Below are 18,346 nucleotides of genomic sequence, written 5' to 3'. Positions count from 1 at the left end.
ACATCACTTCCTAACTCACTAAAAAAACTGAAGCAATCGGAAGAGAACCCCGTACACTCACACCAACATCACTCACCTCGACATCCCAGCCCTTACATTTTTGCCTTCCCCCAGTTGTCACAGATGAACTGTGCTTGTTCCCAAGACCAACCCCTCCACTTGCACTTCCTCAAAGCCCTCTAACCAGCAATTCTCTCCATCCCCTGCATTAATTTTTACCATATTATCTCATCAACATGCAAGCAGGCTATTATTATTTCTAAAAATCAAAACCAAAAACCTTGACTCTTCTTCCCTCTCTAGCCACTGTTTTCATTACTCTAATATCTTTTAGATCAAAACTACTCCAAAAAATTGTCCGCACTTGCTGTTTTCCTCTTTTCACAGTCCCTCCTGAACGTATTCCCACTCACACTTCTACCCTCACAATTCCACCAAAACTAGTATCACAACCATCACGTTGTGATGGTATCCCGAGCATCCACATTGCTCAGTTGAATGTCAGCTCCCAGCCTTCATCTTCCTTGGCCTGTCGGTAGTAAATAACCCAGCCAAGCACTTCCTGTCTTCACTTGGCTTCCAAGGTACCACAATCTGGGTTTTCTTTAACTCAGCGACTGTCCCCCTTTTGTCTCCTTTGCTGGTTTCTCTCTCCTCATTCCCCAGACTGCTTAACATTAGGGTGCAGGGGTTAGTCCTTAGTCTCCTTCTCTTTCCCATCTACGCCCACCCCCATAGTGATCTTAACCCATCTCATGGCTTTAAAACATCACTGATGACTCCCATCATCTCTAGTCCAGACAAATCTCCCAAACCCAAACATGCATAGTTGATGCCTACTCAATACCATGTGTGGATGTCTAATGAATAACTCAGACTTACCATGCCCAAAACAAACCCTCCAGTCCTCACCACCCCAGCCCCTGGTTCTCCCACAGCCTTCCCTATCTCAGAAAGAAACTGCTTTCTACCAGTAGCTTAGGCCAAAAGTCTCTGGAGTCATTTTCAATTTCCCTATAGCTCACTCTACACATTTAATCTAACAGCAAATTTTGTTGGCTTTACCTTCAAAATATATCCAAGAGCTCCAACTACTTCCAACTCCCTGCATTTCCCACCATCTCTTGCCTGGATTATTGTAATATTTCTGACTGGTTCTATCCTTGCCTCTCTATAGTCAAATCTCAATATGGAAGCCAGAGTAATGCTGTTAAAACGTAAGTCAGATGGTGTCACTACAGAAAATCCCCCAAAGGCTTCCTCTCTCACTCACAGTAAAAGCCAAAGTCTTTTCAGTGCCTGTAAAGCCCTGCCCAGTTTGGTCTGCTGCTGGCTCTCTGACCTCACCCCCTCCTACTCTCTCCTTGCTCCTTTCACTGCAGCCACAGGCTTCCCTGCCATTCCTCTAACACCCTTCTGAGCCTTGGCACTCGCTATCGCCTCTACCAGCAACTCCCCGCCATCACTTCCTTCATGCCTTTGCTCAAATATCATTTTTTCAGCAAGGCCTTCCCTGACCACCCTACTTAAAATTGCAGCCCTCCCTACCCTAACACACCCCTTTGTTTCTGCTTTACTACTATAATTTTTGTCTCTTTAGACTAAACCGTAATTTTCCTGACTTATTGTTTTGTCTCCCTGGACTAGATGGTCAGCTCCATGGGAAGACATCTTTGTCCATTTTGTTCTCTAATATAGTCCCAGTACTTCAAACAGTGCCTGACATACAGCAGGTACTCAAATCTGTTGAATGAATGAATTAAAGAAATATCAGGTTGATTTTATATATATATATATGTATATGTATATTTAAATCTACCTAGCATACATAAGTTTTGTAATACTAACATGATACAAACCTTATTTATGCTAGGTAGATTTAGTAGTAACAATGCATTTAGTTGCAATGCTAGTAGTAACAATGCAATGCAGGGTAGACAGAATCACTACAGTTTTATATGCAGTATTTCTTAAATATATTAAAAACCATGACTTCGATTTCAGACTGGTTTCATGGAACCTGCAGCCTCCTCAGAAGTACTTAAGGAATTCTATAAATAATAATGATTTAAACTGCCTGAAGTATTATAGCTTTCTTTTATCTGTGTTATAACATATTGGGGTTCTACTAACTGCACAGTGAAAAAGTCCCGATGCTGGAAAAGACTGCAAACCACCCTAGACTCTGTTAGTTACTGGTTTAGGAGCTTACCAGCAGAAGCAGTATCTGCAAGCAAATCATGAGTCTGATTCAATATACTATCCACAACATCTGAGAAAAGGGAAGCTGTGTCCTGGGGGCTGTCAGCCACAGCTGTTTGGAGAACATGTCGTTGAAATTCAGCCTCCTTGGTGCGGAACACAGTGAGGATCATAGCATTGGCAGAGAGTGGGGAAATAACTCCAGTGATGGGGGGCCAGCCTTCACCAGGGTCCACATCAGCAACCTACGTGAGAAGTTCTAATTAGTTGAGAATATTATTGTCAATATGCCTAAAGAAGAATGTAGTGTACTAAAAGACAGAATAACCATTTTCCCAATTATTATTAACGTGAAAACTATGAAAAAGATAGATTTGATAATTATTAGAGGTAGAAGGGAATTTATTAATCACAGAGTCCTAGTATTTCTACTTACAAATAAGTAAAACCTGACATTACCAGGAATATTTACTAGGTATTTACTATGTGCTTACTGAATCCTCACAATCGCCCTGAGGTAAAAATAATTATTATCCCCATTTTATAAAGGAGGGATTGAGGCTGAGGCAGAAGTAACCTGTTAAAGCCACCTACTTAGTAAGAGAAGATGCCAAGCATATGTGACTTTGAAACCCATGTACTTAACCATGAGGCAGAAATACCACTTGAGTGATTTATCCAGAACATACGGTAGGCAGCAGAGCTGAGACCTAATCCAGATCACTGACTCCCAAACCCAGTGCCCTTTTCCTCAGAGCACACAACTCTCAGAACAGCATCTGTCCAATGACTACCCTATTTTTCTCTAGAATATTTTACAATGGGAACCAGAATAGAGACCCCTCCTGAGAGTATGAAGGCAAAAGACAAAGTAAGGTAAGGAATTTGCTGGTAGTTTAAAAATAATTCTCACCGTTAAATCAAATCTGGGTATGTGTATGTTCCTTTTCAGAAGACATTTCTACGTTTGTGTAACTACTGTCCAACTGCTGAGTTACACAGACAATTATATTACATTGTATATAGTCACACAACTATTATACTATTACATCTAATTTTACTGTGTAGCAGCTTTTTCTTAAATACTTATATAAAAGTAGTAAATATGTAACAGAATATTTAAAAAACAATGAGAAATCACTCATCACATTACTACCCTAACATAAGCACTTCATCTGGCCAACTGCCTTCTTCCCTATGTGAATATAATTTAACTTAATTGGATTCTTGGTACATGCAATTTTATAAGTGATTTCTTCTCTAATAAGCATTGCTGTCATGATACTATAATGTCAACAATATTATTTGCAAAAGCATAATCAGTTTTACTAAGACTATATTGTGTAGGGCATTTATAAACACACTTATTTCACTTTACCAGTGTGTTGTTAGACAATAACTTCCCGTGTGGAGGATACCTACCAGGTGTAACTCTTCAGCAGTCAGCCTGCTTACCAACTGCTGAAATAACAGCCTTTGAGTTGCTGTGCTCTCCTCTGGACTTCCTAGCATCCAGCTGTCAGTGCCCAAAGTGCTGCTTGTTGGGAGAGACCACTGGGCCACTGAGCCTTTTAGAAAAATTCTGACTGGTTTCTGAAAATGTCTCTGATGCATGGCCAAGGGCTCTAGGGTGACTGTCCATGTTTCTTGAATCTCTTTGCCTGCTAGAAATAAAGATTAATTAGTCCAGAATGCCAAATTAAAATTTTAAGAAAAGATTAAAATTCCAATATAAGGAATAGATACTAAAAAGAGATTTAATAACAATAAGAAAATAATCAAGTTGTCAATTGAGATACTGTCACTTAGTTGAACACTTCAACACTTACTCTACTGCCAAGTCATCATAGCAAGTTCATTTAGCTCTATAGAAAAAGCTATAAACAAATGGAGTTACAAAGGCAATATGTGAGGGCAGAACTTCTCAGAAATTATGACTTAGAAATAAGTATTGAAGGCCAGGCATGGTGGCTCATGCCTGCAATCTCAGCACTTTGGGAGGCCAAGGCCAGAGGATCACTTGAGGTCCATGAGTTGAAGACCAGCCTGGGCATCAAGGAAAAACCCAATCTCTACAAAAAATACAAAAATGAGCCAGGTGTGGTGGCTCATGCCTGTAGTCCCAGCTACTTGGGAGACTGAGGTGGGAGGATCCCTTGAGCCCAGGAAGTCGAGGCTGCAGTGAGCTGCGATCTGAGCTATGATCATACCACTGCACTCCAGCCTGGGTGACAAAGCAAGACCTTGTCTCAAAAAAAAAAAAAAAAGAAAAGAAATAAGCATTCAAGCAATGTTTACTACTTATAAGAAAGAAGACACCACTTCTTAAATCCATAAAGTACGGTGCATCATATCTTATGAGGAGGTTAAATTCTAAAGACTGTGTAATGAAATTATATAAACAAAACTACTCTTGAAAATTCCTTAAACTGCACATAATGTACAACACAGTTTGATGTATCTCTATAAAGTATTATTTCTGTGAATATACAATGTATTCAGAAATGAGATTTACCATATAGCAAATCATATGGTGAAACTAGTGTAATGAAGATTCCAACATGTTTGCTTTTCCTGGTAACAAGCATCATTCTGGGTTTCTGTAGACTAATTTATTTCTTCTTTTAGTCGACCATTGTTTCTCTATGGTCTTCAATTTATCAATCTCCTCTATGAGGCAATGAAATCGTATACCCACGTGCTTGGGCACCTGAATAATATTACCCTTCTTTGGGAACAGCTGGTAAACTTTAAAATCAATCATTCACTTGTTTTTTTGTACACAGGCTGGCAGTTGTACTGAATTAGAGTTCAACTCTTTCCTACAGTATCTCTGATTTTGCCTTGATGTCTTTTAATTCTTTCATGACAAGCATTCATTGAGTGCCTGGGCTGTGAGAAATGCCAAAGAAGTTAAAAGCTTCTTTGAAGAAATTAATGTAACTGAGATTAAAAAAAAAAAAAAACCTTAAAATATTATTTGCTTGCCTTCAACAGGGAGAAATAACTTTCCTTCCATTCGTGGAAACGAGGCCTCATACTCAGGAGAATTGTAGAGCAAACGGTTTAAAGTGGCATCAGTTGGCAGCATTGAAATCCACGGAGAAAGACGAGGTTCACTTGACAGCTTTATTTCACTCCTGAGCAGCATTTCCCCAGCTTGAGCAAAATCCCAGCTGAAAGATTCAGATGGCAAGACAGTGCCACCTCCGTGGTGGAGCAGTTCACAAACAGTCCAGTATCCAAGGTGGTCTGGGGATTCCCACAACTAAAATAAAACGACAAACAACCTTAGGTTACTATAAATTAGGCATTCATAAATAAAAGTAAAGGAAATCAGGAGAAAGTAAAGTTGATACCAATATTAAAGGATCGAATTACACAACCAATGTATTTGCTGAGCTAAATAGAAATGATGGTCAGCATCAAGCTACTGTGCAGCCCCAGAACAAATTACTACCTTATATGCCTTTGAGAAAGCATTCATTTAGTAAAAATAGTACCTCATTTATATTTTTTGTCAAGGAACAGAAAGAAGTGACACAAATCACTGGGTATAGATCATAAAATGTTAGAAGGAACATAGAACCATTATACATTAATAAAAATAACCTTTTTTTTTTTTTTGAGTCAGAGTCTTGATCTGTCACCCAGGCTGAAGGGCAGTGGCATGATCTCAGCTCACAGAAACCTCCACCTCTCAGGTTCAAGCGATTGTCTTGCCTCAGCCTCACAAGTAGCTGGGATTACAGAAATGCGCCACCATGCCCGCCTAATTGTTGTATGTTTAGTAGAGACGGGGTTTCACCATGTTGGCCAGGCTGGTCTCAAACTCCTGACCTCAAGTGATCTGCCTGCCTCAGCCTCCCAAAGTTCTAGGACTACAGGCATCAGCCACTGTGCCTGGCCTATTAATAAAAATAATTATGTCCTATACAGCACAACACAATAATGGCCAGGTGTCATGGGAGTGAGGCAGGAGCACCTCCCCCAGACGGTGACCATCACTCTGACTTGCCCACCCACAGGCCTGTGCAGAGACCAGACAAACCGAGGCCTCGTGGCATCTTTTGCCCTAACTGTTACCATAGCCTGTAAAGTCTGTGCTCTGCCTCTAATCGTTCCTCCATGGTGCTCTAAGTATTCTTCCAAATCACTTCTCTGGTCATGCTACTTCTCTGAAATTCTGAAAGGCTTCCCACTGCCTCCAGAATAAAGTAACTCTTCAGCATAATCACAAAGCCCTTCACAAGCCAACCCTAAACCACCTTTTGGAACACATTATCTTCTACCCCTCATCCATCCCCATTCCTTCTAGGCATATTGAACCATTTGCTATTTCCTGAACATGCCATATTTTAAGGCTTCCCTGTTTTTGCTGATTTCTATTTCCTGTGCCTCCCCTTCATTCTTCACCAACTGAATGGTTATTACGCTTCTGTATCTGGCTCTAATCCTGCTTTCTTTGTAAAAGCCCTGCTTCACTCCTTCACACACAGCTGACTCTTCAGTCAACCTTCTGTCAACAAACTTCTATTGAGTAACTTCTATGTGCCATGTCTAGGATCTCGAAGTGGGGCGGGGGATGTGAATAAAACAGTACCAACATAAAATGTTTAACATGGCATCAGAGTATAACAACAATATTCAGCTACTATGGGAATATGAAGGAGCACACCCCTTAGAATATGCTCATCATGCCGGTTAACAATTATAAATTATAAATTGCTATGTGAATGTGAGGAATCAGAACTAGAAGGGTCTTGAAAGTCAACTAGGTCATTCTCAAACTTCCCATTGTAGTCAAGTTCAAAGACAAGCAGGGAATCGTCCATGGTCCCAGCAAGGCAATGACAGACAAGTCCAAGAACCCAGGACTGTTCTGAATAGACTGCTTTCATTTATTTTTATTTTTTGAGACAGGATCTTGCTCTGTTGCCCAGGCGGGAGTGCAGTGGTATGAACATGGCTCACTGCAGCCTTAACTTTCCGGACTCAAGCAATCCTCTCGCCCCAGCCTCCTAAGTAGCTGGGAGTACAGGCATGTGCCACCACACCTGGCTAACTTTTGTATTTTTTGTAGAGATGGGGTCTCACCATGTTGCCCAGGTTGGTCTCAAACTCCTGGGTGCAAGAGATCCTCCTGTCTCAGCCTTCCAAAGCTGGGGTTACAAGTATAAGCCACTAGGCCTGGCCTAGACTGCTTTTAAAATTCGGATCATGACCATCTGATGGACTTTGATAGATTCTCTGATGGATTAATTGAGTGGTTTATGATCAGCATTAAAAACAAACAAAAAAAAGATCCCATGTAATGAAGATAAACAATGTATTGGAGCACATTATCTTCTAATCTATCTAAGCTTTTCAGTCATGAATATCAATCTGGAAAATGCTGTATTAGATTAACCAATTAATTAGTATGTGCTGTTACCACCCATGTATCTATATCTGTGTTCACTGCTATGGAGAGAATGGTAACCTAGTTCAGACGCCATAGATCCTGATTAGGATTTTCTGCCAAATGGACACAAAAATTTTGTTGAAATTGTTTCAGCCAGAAGACCAGCCAGGAAAACAAACAAAAAAACCCTGTTAATAAAATGAAAGGTTAAGATGTAACTTTATGGCCGGTTGTGGTGGCTGATGCCTGTAATCCCAACACCCCTCACTTTGATCCACAAGGCAGGTGGATCACCTCAGGTCAGGAGTTCAAGACCAGCCTGGCCAACTTGGTGAAACCCCATCTCTACCAAAAATACAAAAATTAGCTGGGTGTGGTGGTGGGTGCCTGTAATCCCAGCTACCGGGGAGGCTGATGCAGGAGAATCACTTGAACCTGGGAGGCGGAGGTTGCATTGAGCCCAGATTGTACCACTGCACTCCAGCGTAGGTGAAAAGAGTGAAACTCTGTCTCGGGAGGTGGGTGGGAAAATGTAACTTTAATAAGTGTTGAAAAGGACATTAAGTTTCTATTAAAGGTAATGTGTGCATGCCTTAGTCTGTTTAATGTTGCTTACAACAGAATAGCTGAAACTGGGTAATTTGTAAAGAAAAGGAATGTATTTCTTACAGTTATGGAGGCTGAGAAGTCCAAGGCCAGGGGGCTGCACTTCCAAAAGACCTTCTTGCTGGTGGGGACTCTGCAGAGTCCCAAGGCAGCACAGGGCAAAGCATGGCAAAGGGGCTGAGCAAGTGAGCTCAACGCTTTCTTCCTCTTTTTATAAAGCCACCAATCCCACTCCCATGACACCCATTACTCCATGAGTTTTGGAGGGGACAAATATTCAAACCATAGCAAAACATGTGATTTAAAAAAAAAACAGCCTGTAATCACAGCACTTTGGGAGGCCAAGGTGGGTGGATCACTTGAGGTCAGGAGTTCGAGACCAGCCTAGCAAACATGGTGAAACCCTGTCTCTACTAAAAATACAAAAATTAGCCAGGCGTGGTGGCAAGCGCCTGTAATCCCAGCTACTCGGTAGGCTGAGGCGGGAGAATCACTTGAACCCAGGAGGCGGAGGTTGCAGTGAGCCGAGATTGCGCCACTGCACTCCAGCCTGGGCGACAGAGCAAGACTCTGTCTCAAACAAAACAAAAACAAAAATACAAACAGTATACTATAGAGTATGGTCACATTTTTCATTCGTATGCATATTATAGGATAAGTGACAGACATGTCCTAGTGGTAGTTTCAAATCTGGGGATCTGTAAATGTCCACTAGACTATAAGCTCCAAGAGGGCAGGGACCACATCTATTTGATTCCTTAGCATACCTGGCAGGTATGGAACAAATATGTATTGAATAAATCTAAGGCATAAAGTTGAAAATGTGTCAGAGGTCTCTTATCCTCCATTCTGTCCTATATCTTTGCAAATATGATATCCTGTTTTATGCGCTTGGATCCCTCTGCCTCCAATGTAAGTGCAGGTTCTGTTTCTCCCAGTTCTACTTCCCAGACTGCGCGCTCCCCAAGGCAGGACCTGGATTTTCTCTTCTTCCCTTCTCCCCGCTCCTGGACAGAGCACTCCCCAAGGACACAGCCTAAACCTTCCTTTTGCCCAGCATGGCTGGGCAGGTTTTTGAATAGAAAATGATAGATCTTCAGCAGAAGAAAATTCCAGAAAAACTTGAGTATCTGATGGGCATTTTCTTAGGGGATACAGCAGATGTAAGAAGGGAAGCCTCAGAGAAGACCCATCCGCTCAGTCGACGGTACATCAGACCTGGAAGGGATCTTTAAAAAGATCCAGTCAACCCACTTATTTCAATGCTATTCAAAAAAAAAAAAGAGAGGGAGATTAAAGAGAAAAAAAGAGAGACAAAGAATCTCCAAGATCCATCAAGCCCCATCTAACTTATTTCTAGCCAGTATTTAACATAATAAAATTCCAGAAGAAAGTCTTTGATGTGATATCAATTGTTTCCAGCTGAGCAATGTGTTGTATACTGTGTCTAAGGCTTGACTGGCTGCCTTAAATTTTAATATATCTAGGATTCCATTTTCCCCCATCAAATGTTTACCATCCCCTTAAACACTTTTTGTCCCTTCCTTTTCTTGACAAACCACTGCTGCCTTATCTTGCATTTGCCACGCCTTTTTTGGGCTTCGCATGTGAAAGCACTTTGAAAATTTTAACATACCATATTATTATTTAAATGCTTGCTCATTTTCCATCTGTAATCTTGCAATTTAACTCACTCCTGGGTTAGTGACATGTATTTCCATTAAGTGGAATCGCATCTTTCACCTGGTTAAACCACATTCCAAAGCCTTCCCATTAATTAATTAGAACAAAATCCACATTTTTGACCTTGGCCCTACAGGTCGGCCTCTCCTGCTTTCTGACTTTCTCTCACACTGCTCCCCTTGCCTACTAGGTCTCAGCACTCCTTGCCTTTTCGTTTCTGAAACAAACTAAGTTCATTTCCAGCTGAAATCCTTACACCTGCTTGTCTCCTCACCTGGAATGTTCTTTACCTACCTTTGAGTTCCTCCTCCTTCACCATTCAATTCTCTGCTCAAAAAGGCCTTCCCTGACGGGCTCGGTGGCTCCCGCCTGTAATCCTAGCACTTTGGGAGGCTAAGGTTGGCGGACTGCCTGAGCTCAGGAGTTTGAGACCAGGGTGGGCAGCATGGTGAAACTCCATCTCTACTAAAAATACAAAAAAATTAGCCAGGCCTGGTGGCGCCCGCTTCTAATCCCAGCTACTTGGGAGGCTGAGGCAGGAGAATTGCTTGAACCCAGGAGGTGGAGGTTGCAGTGAGCCGAGATCACGCCACTGCACTCCAGCCTGGGTGACAAAGCGAGAGACTGTCTCAAAAAAAAAAAAAAAAAAAAAAGGCCTTCCCTGACTACCACTCTGTATACAATAACCACCTCCTTCTACTCCCATCCTCTCACCCCATTTTATTTTCTCCAGAGCATGATTTGAAATTGTCACTTGCTTATCTGTTTAATCTGTTCCCTGCTTTGGTTACCATGTCCCCAGCAGCTCAAACAGTGTGGTAGGCACTCAGATGTTACTGGCTTCTCAATGAACATTTGTTGACTAAATGAAGTGCAATGAGAAGGATGAAGGCAAAAGTATATACTTATCCTAGCACTTAACAGGAGCAGGGGGCCTCACCGCCTCAACAAAAATCCAAATTAGCCATTTAAGACTTTAAGTTTGCAAGAATGTACTCATTTAGTCAGCAAATACTGACCGAACACCTGCAACGTTTAATACACATCTGGGTGGCTGGGCGTGGTGGCTCACACCTATAATCCTGGCACTTCGGGAGGCCAAGGCAGGTGGATTGCCTGAGGCCAGGAGTTTGAGACCAGCCTGGGCAGCATGGAACCTGGTCTCTACTAAAAATACAAAAAAATTAGCCAGGCGTGGTGGCGTGGGCCTGTAGTCTCAGCTACTTGGGAGGCTGAGGCATGAGAATCGCTTGAACCCGGGGGGTGGAGGTTGCAGTGAGCCACTGCATTCCAGCCTGGGCGACATACACTGTCTCAAAAAATAATAATAATAAATATATATATATATGTATATAAATAAATGTATATATGTGTGTGTGTGTGTGTATATATATATACACACACACGCATATACACACACACCCCTGGGTACTGTGTTAAAACCTGCTGCCTGCCTCTGAGGTATTTTTAGACTAGATGGAGGGTGAGAGATGTGCACAATCAAAACATATGGAGAAAGGGTTAAGTGCCACACAAAATGTGTATGGCAATTCGGACGCTGGACTGAGCAGTTGTCACTGGGAGAAGAAGCCTTAAAGGGTAAGTGAAGTTAAGACTGGCCTGGAAGAGAGAACTGGCATTCCAGGCAGATTGAACAACACACATAACACAAAACAAGCAGTCCAGACCTGTTGATTTTCTAGACTGGACTTCAATATGCTAGAGTAGATGTAGTGTGTAGGAAAATCAAGTCTGGGAAGGCAGGTAGGGCCCAAATTGAGAGGTCTTACACAGCAGGTAGTGAGGAACTACCCAGTTTGTTGTGAAAACTGTCCCTATTTATTTGTTTCCTTCCGAAGGGACGCATAGTCATGTTAGTCCCATTCGGGGTCTGTGGCTGTTCTAAGGACGCTGCCAAGTTCTGGTTAGCAAGGAAAGCACCGTGCACGCCATCTGAGACGACAGTAACCTTCCTTACCTTAGACCATTCGGTGGTATCCACCCAGTAGAAGGTGATTTTTCGGGCGACCATGACTTCCTGGACTCTCTTGGGCAACAACTTCTCCATCACCTGCTTAGGGGTGGGCGGCAGGCGCTGGACCTGGGCCTCGCACCCAGACACGAACTGCAGCAGCTCCCTCTGCGAGTGCGGACAGGGGGCCAGGAGGAAGACGGCGTTCACCAAGCCCCCGAGCGCGGCCTCGGCCTCCTTGGCCTCGCTCTCCACGTCCAGCAGTCTCCTCCCGCTGCTCCGCAGGATCGGCTTCGTGGGCGACGTGATCTCGGGCCGGTCCCACTGGTAGTCTAGCAGCGTCTCCATCAGGGCGCCGTGCGTGTGGGTGGCCCTGGGCGCCGGGCCGGGCAGGTGGGCGCGATCCTCGAGCCTGGCCTCCAGCTCCTCCTCAAAGTCCTCCCACGAGCGGGACCCCAGCTCGCGGAAGTCAGACACGCGGGACGGCCGGCTCCGCGCCCCCTGCGAGTCAAAGAACTTGAAGGCCCAGTGGACCCTGGCCAGGCCGAATCGGCAACTCAGATAGGTGAGGAGGCGCAGGGAGGCCCGCCGGACCCGGCTGTGGCGAGCGGCGCCGCCCGCGGTGTCCAGCAGCAGCATTACTTTGTGACAGCATGCCATATCGGCCGTGCCGCCGCCCCGGGGCCCCGGTCCGGGCCCGCGCCACCGTCCCTTAGTCCCTTCCTTCAGGGAACCAGCACCACTCACTGCTTTCCTTTGGGACCCTGGTCGAAAGGCTCCCGCGCTCTCCAGGAACTGCTGCTATTGGGGGAGCTAGTTTCCAAGGTTTGCTCCTATTGGCTGCTTGCCTTACGTAAGTTACGAGAGCAACTTCCATTTTTGGCGATGATTGGAGGAGCAGTGGAGAAAACTTCAGTCTGATTGGTGGAGGGAGTGACGGTGGGCGGGTCTCTGTGGTCCGAGAGAAGCTTAGCATTCATTGGCCTGGGCCTTCGTTTTAAATTTTAAAGAGGTGGTGCCTCGGGGGCGTGTCGAGAAGTTTCGCCATTGGAAAGAGGCCAGCGTTTGTGCGCAGTCGTGAGTGCGGACTGCGGGGCCACGTTTCCCAAGACCGAGGAAAACTTAGTGCCGGGAGGGAATTTGGGATGGTTTGAATCGAACTTGTTGAAATCCCTGTGGACCGCCTAGGAAGTAGAATCTGACGACTACGGCTTTTTCTGTAATGTAAAAAATTTTATTAAAAATTAAAGGTTCACTCCCTTTGCCCCAGTAACTTCTAGGAGTTTATCTGCAGAAGGTAATCGGAGAGCCAGATAAAAGACGTCTGTACATCTTAGAGTTTATTTAACATCAGAAAAAATGGAAACAGTTTGGGAATGGTTAAATAAGGTATGGTACACGCCCAAGGGGAGCATCGTGCAGCTCCTTTTTTTTTTTTTTTTTTTTTTGAGACGGAGTCTCGCTCTGTCTCCTAGGCTGGAGTGCATTGACACGATCTTGGCTCACTGCAACCTCCACCTCCCGGGTTCAAGCGATCCTCCTGCCTCAGCCTCCTGAATAGCTAGGACTACAGGCGCACGCCACCACCCCAGACTAATTTTTGTATTTTTAGTAAAGACGGAGTTTCACCATGTTGGCCAGGCTGGTCTCAAACTCCTGACCTTGTGATCCACCCGACTTGGCCTCCCAAAGTGCTGGGATTACAGGCGTGAGCCACCAAGCCCGGCCTAGTGCAGCTTCTTAAAATAGTGTTTTATTATGTAATGTTAGGTTTTAAAAGTGGACTGCAAGGAGCACCTGCAGTGAATTCCCTAAATTTTCTATCTACATGTATATATAGATAGAAATCACATGTAGATTTGCATTACAGATAGAAATTATATATCGCTATATAGATAGAATACATAGAATTATATATAGATAGGCCGGGCACGGTGGCTCACGCCTGTAATCCCAGCACTTTGGGAGGCTGAGGCGGGCGAATCACCAGGTCAGGAGATCGAGACCATCCTGGCTAACACAGTGAAACCCTGTCTCTACTAAAAAAAAAAAAAAGGAATTATATATAGATAGATAATCATAGATAGAAGTTATATATAGATAGAAATGCATTTATATGCATATTTTTAAACTGTTAATATAATATTGTGTACCGGAAGTTGTCTGTGATTGTCTCTCCATGTGATTTTTTTTGAAACTTTTTTACACTTCCTCTCTCTGGACACCAGTGAACAGGCTGATTTCAGAGATGTGAGATGTGCCTCTAGGATCAGTGGAATATGGTATTTGGAAAGAAGAAGGGGACAAAAAATGAAGGTCGGTTACCTGAATATGTGTTTAGGGAGATTGATCCAATACTCCACACCATTGAATTCTGCTTGCTAAGTAATTCTGTTTCCACCTGGTAACAGAACAACTTCCTTTATATGCTTTGGCTACAACTTCCTTTATGTGCCTTGGCTTCTCCAATCAAAGTCCTCAGCAATTACTGCCTCATGTACAACAATTGTCTCTTTTGGTTGAGTTTTCTAGGGCTGCCTGCCATAACAAAGGATCAAACCCAAAAATTGTCTCACAGTTCTGAAGGCTTGATGTCCAAAATCAAAGTGTTGGCATGCACTTGCTCCCCTCCAGCCCCCATGGCTCTAGGGGAGAATCATCCTTTGACTCTTCTAGCTTCTGATGTTTGCTGGCAATTCTTGGTGTTCTTCCTGTGTGTCTTCCCGTCATCTTCCCTCTGTGCATGACTGTCTCTGTGTCCAAACTTCCCTTTTATAAGGACACCAGTCATGTTGGATTAGGGCCCACCCTAATGACTTTATTTTAACTTGCTTACTTCTACAAGACCCTGTTTTCAAATAAGATCACATTCTGGGGGATGCTGGAGGATAGGAGGACCTTCACATATCTTTTTTTTTTTTTTTTTGAGATGGAGTATCACTCTGTCGCCCAGGCTGGAGTGCAGTGGCGCGATTTTGGCTCACTGCAAGCTCTACCTCCTGGGTTCCCGCCATTCTCCTGCCTCAGCCTCCCAAGTAGCTGGGACTACAGGCGCCAGCCACCACACCCGGCTGTTGTTTTTTTGTTTTTTTTTTTTTTTTGTATTTTTAGTAGAGACAGGGTTTCACCATGTTAGCCAGGATGGTCTCGATCTCCCGACCTCGTGATCCGCCTGCCTCGGCCTCCCAAAGTGCTGGGATTACAGAAGTGAGCCACTGCACCCAGCCAGGACCTCAACATATCTTTTTGGGAGGACACAGCTCAGCTCATAACACCTTTCATCCTTATGCCAATCATTCATTTCACTCATCCAACAACACTTACTATATACCAGGCACCATTCCTGCCCTAATGGAATTTCCAGTCTAATAGGTAGGAGATCAGACATTAGACAGATGATAATACAGATGAACATAATATGAAAAAAAATTTTTTTTCCGAAAAGAGGTTTTTTTGTTTTGTTTTGTTTTGTTTTTTGAGACGGAGTTTTGCTCTTGTTGCCCAGGCTGGAGTGCAATGGCGTGATCTTGGCTCACTGCAGCCTCCACCTCCCGGGTTCAAGCAATTCTCTTGCCTCAGTCTCCCGAGTAGCTGGGAATACAGGTGCCCACCACCATACCCCACTAATTTTTTGTACTTTTGGTAGAGATGGGGTTTCGCCATGTTGGCCAGGCTGGTCTGGAACTCCTGGCCTCAGGTGATCCACCCACCTCAGCCTCCCAAAGTGCTGGGATTACAGGCATGAGCTACCACCCGGTCTGAAAAGAATTTTAAGGGGAAAGTGAAGCATAGGATAAGGGACTACAATGGGTGAGCTGGTTAAGATTTTTGTTTAAACTTTAACGTATTCACATATTGCATTTTGTGACATATTGCATCACAAACCTTACCAAAGTGTATATTGTGCCTTGAGGTGTTAAGGGATAAGCAACAACCTAACGCAGTGAGATTTAAACTGAGATTTTAGGGGTAAGTAGGAGTTTAACAATGGCGGGTGAGATAGGGACAGGAAAGAGCAGGGAGGAAAAGTGACTGGGGCATCTTTGAAAGACCCAGACAGGAAGGAACATAGAGAGTTTGAGGAATGGAAGGAGGGCAGTGGGGCAGTGGGGCTGGGTGGTGGTGAGCAGGTGGTGGGATGAGAGAGAGGCCAGGGAGGCAGTGGGGCCAGTGAGAGGCTCTGGAGACCACAGAGGTAGCTTGGATATTCTACTGAGAATGATAGGAAGCCAGGGGAAGGTTTTGAGGACAGGAGGGACTTGATATGATTTGTGTTTTGAGAAGAGCGCTCTGGCTACTAGGTGGAAAATTGAATATGCAGGGGCAAGAATGAAGCAGTGAGACCTGTGAGGACATGCTGCAGACCATGTTGGGGACTGTTTTCCAAAGGGAGGAGCTAACACACAAGGAAGTGCCCAAGGCAGTCAACCCACTGGGTGCAGGAAGAAAATATTGAACTTCCGTTTCTCTTACTTTTTATCTGACAATGCACTCATTCATTGGATACCAGTGTTTTGTGACTACTGCATTTTTCATTAATCTGATTAAATGGATTGAAGGATTATCCAATTGAGTTTTAACTAAAACGAGTCTCAAAAAATGAACAAGTGTGGCCAGGTACGGTGACTCACGCCTGTAATTCCAGCACTTTGGGAGGCTGAGGCAGGCGGATCACCTGAGGTCGGGAGTTCGAGACCAGCCTGACCAACATGGAGAAACTCTGTCTCTACTAAAAATACAAAATTAGCTGGGCGTGGTGGCGCATGCCTGTAATCCCAGCTACTCAGGAGACTGAGGCAGGAGAATCGCTTGAACTTGCGAGGCGGAGGTTGTGGTGAGCCAAGATTGCACCATTACACTCCAGCCTGGGCAACAAGAGCGAAACTCCATCTCAAAAAAAAAAAAAGAAGAAGAAGAAGAAAAAAAAGAAAAAGAACAAGTGGCTTTACAAGATTCCTGCTAAGAAGTCTTATGTTGGAAGTCGTATTATTAATATTAACAATGCAATCACAAGCAAATCACATGAAAATGGTGGATCTGACATTCTTGTTTTCCTAGTATGAGATCTTTTTTAGCCACACTTTGAGATTAAAAAAGACAATTTGATCAAATCTTACATTTGTGTCCAAGTGAAATGTGGAATTAATAAAAAGCCTATTTGAAATGCGTGTTTTTATTATAGTTAATCACAAACCTTACCTAAGTGTATATTGTGCCTTGAGATGTTAGGTAAAATGATCATATGAAGTTATCACAATTAGCAAGACATTTAAAAACTGCCTGTTTTCTCTTTATGTCATCCTTTATAAATTTCTATTTTATGTTTTATAATACATATTAGTAGGTATCTGCATATAATTTGCCAGTTAGTAAATATACATATATTAGGGGTGCAGGGTCAGCTTCTATTTCTATATATTTCAAATTACATAAAGTATAATTCTGTCTTCATCAGGGAAAATACCAAATAAATGTGGAAACCGCTGGTCTGCTTATGATGGTGGCTTTGGTACAAGTGATGGATATGGTGAACTGTTGTTGAATTCTGGATATATAATACTTTGGATGTGGAGGTGACATAACTTGCAAACAGATTGTGGAACAGAATAATGATTTCTAGGCTTAGGGCTGAAAATGGAATGAAGGGTGGAGAAGACTCAGTGAGGAAGTGATGGGAAGGAGGGTGCAGAATATCAAAGGTTCTAGTTAACCCATGTTAGCTTGAAGATACCTAATGGACCTCCGAGCGGAGATGCCAGGTGTGTATGCAGTTAGATATATGAACTGGGCCAGGCACAGTGGCTCATGCCTGTAATCCCAACACTTTGGGAGGCTGAGGCCAGTGGATCACTTGAGGCCAGGAGTTTGAGACCAGCCTGGCCAACATGGTGAAACCCTGTCTTTACTAAAAATATAAAAATTAGCCAGGCATGGTGGCTCATGCCTGTAATCCCAGCTGCTTGGGTGGCTGAGGCATGAGAATCGCTTGAACCTGGGCAGCGGAGGTTGCAGTGAGCCGAGACTGCACCACTGCACACCAGCCTGGGTGACAGAGCAAGACTCCATCTAAAAAAAAAAAAAAAAAAAAAAAAAGATAATGAACCTGGAGCTCTGGGGAGAAATTGAGGCACAGAGGTAGTTTGAAAGGGATGAGTACTTAGCTGTCATTGAAAGTCCCAAGCCTGGATGAGAGGTTGGAAAGAGGAGTGGCCACTTGGATAGGAGGATGCTCTGGTCTGAATGTTTGTAGTCCCCTAGAATTCATATGTTGAAACCTAATCACCAAGGTAATGGTATTAGGAGGTGGGAGGTGATTAGGTCTGAAGGGCAGAGCCCTCATGAATGGGACTAGTACCCTTACAATAGGCCCTAGGTGTGGTGGCTCACACCTGTAATCCTAGCACTTTGGGAGGCCAAGGTGGGAGGATTGCTTGAGCCTAGGACTTGGAGGCCAGCCTAGACAACAGAGCAAGACCCTA

At 43.7% G+C, this 18,346-nt stretch overlaps 1 protein-coding gene across 3 annotated transcripts in view; it reads right to left on the bottom strand.

Moving 5' to 3' along the window:
* TICRR (TOPBP1 interacting checkpoint and replication regulator) overlaps positions 1-12,645 on the bottom strand; it is a 52,189-nt gene extending 39,544 nt beyond the window's left edge. Inside the window, exons 1-4 of one of the 3 annotated variants that reach the window (XM_055363072.2) lie at positions 11,874-12,645; positions 5,191-5,470; positions 3,625-3,866; positions 2,213-2,447 (exon numbers count right to left, since the gene is read on the bottom strand). In XM_055363072.2, the coding sequence (XP_055219047.2) occupies positions 2,213-2,447; positions 3,625-3,866; positions 5,191-5,470; positions 11,874-12,527 (1,411 nt within the window). In that variant the 5' untranslated portion in view covers positions 12,528-12,645. The remainder of the gene's footprint in view (positions 1-2,212; positions 2,448-3,624; positions 3,867-5,190; positions 5,471-11,873) is intronic. The other 2 variants (XM_055363073.2, XM_063698824.1) reach the window with 2 other exon arrangements.
* Between the last annotated feature and the right edge of the window lie 5,701 nt (positions 12,646-18,346).

This window comes from Gorilla gorilla, chromosome 16, assembly GCF_029281585.2.
Source record: "Gorilla gorilla gorilla isolate KB3781 chromosome 16, NHGRI_mGorGor1-v2.1_pri, whole genome shotgun sequence".
Classification (NCBI taxonomy): domain Eukaryota; kingdom Metazoa; phylum Chordata; class Mammalia; order Primates; family Hominidae; genus Gorilla; species Gorilla gorilla.
The sequence above is the reverse complement of the archived record's forward strand: the minus strand, read 5'-3'. Positions and strand labels throughout refer to the sequence as shown.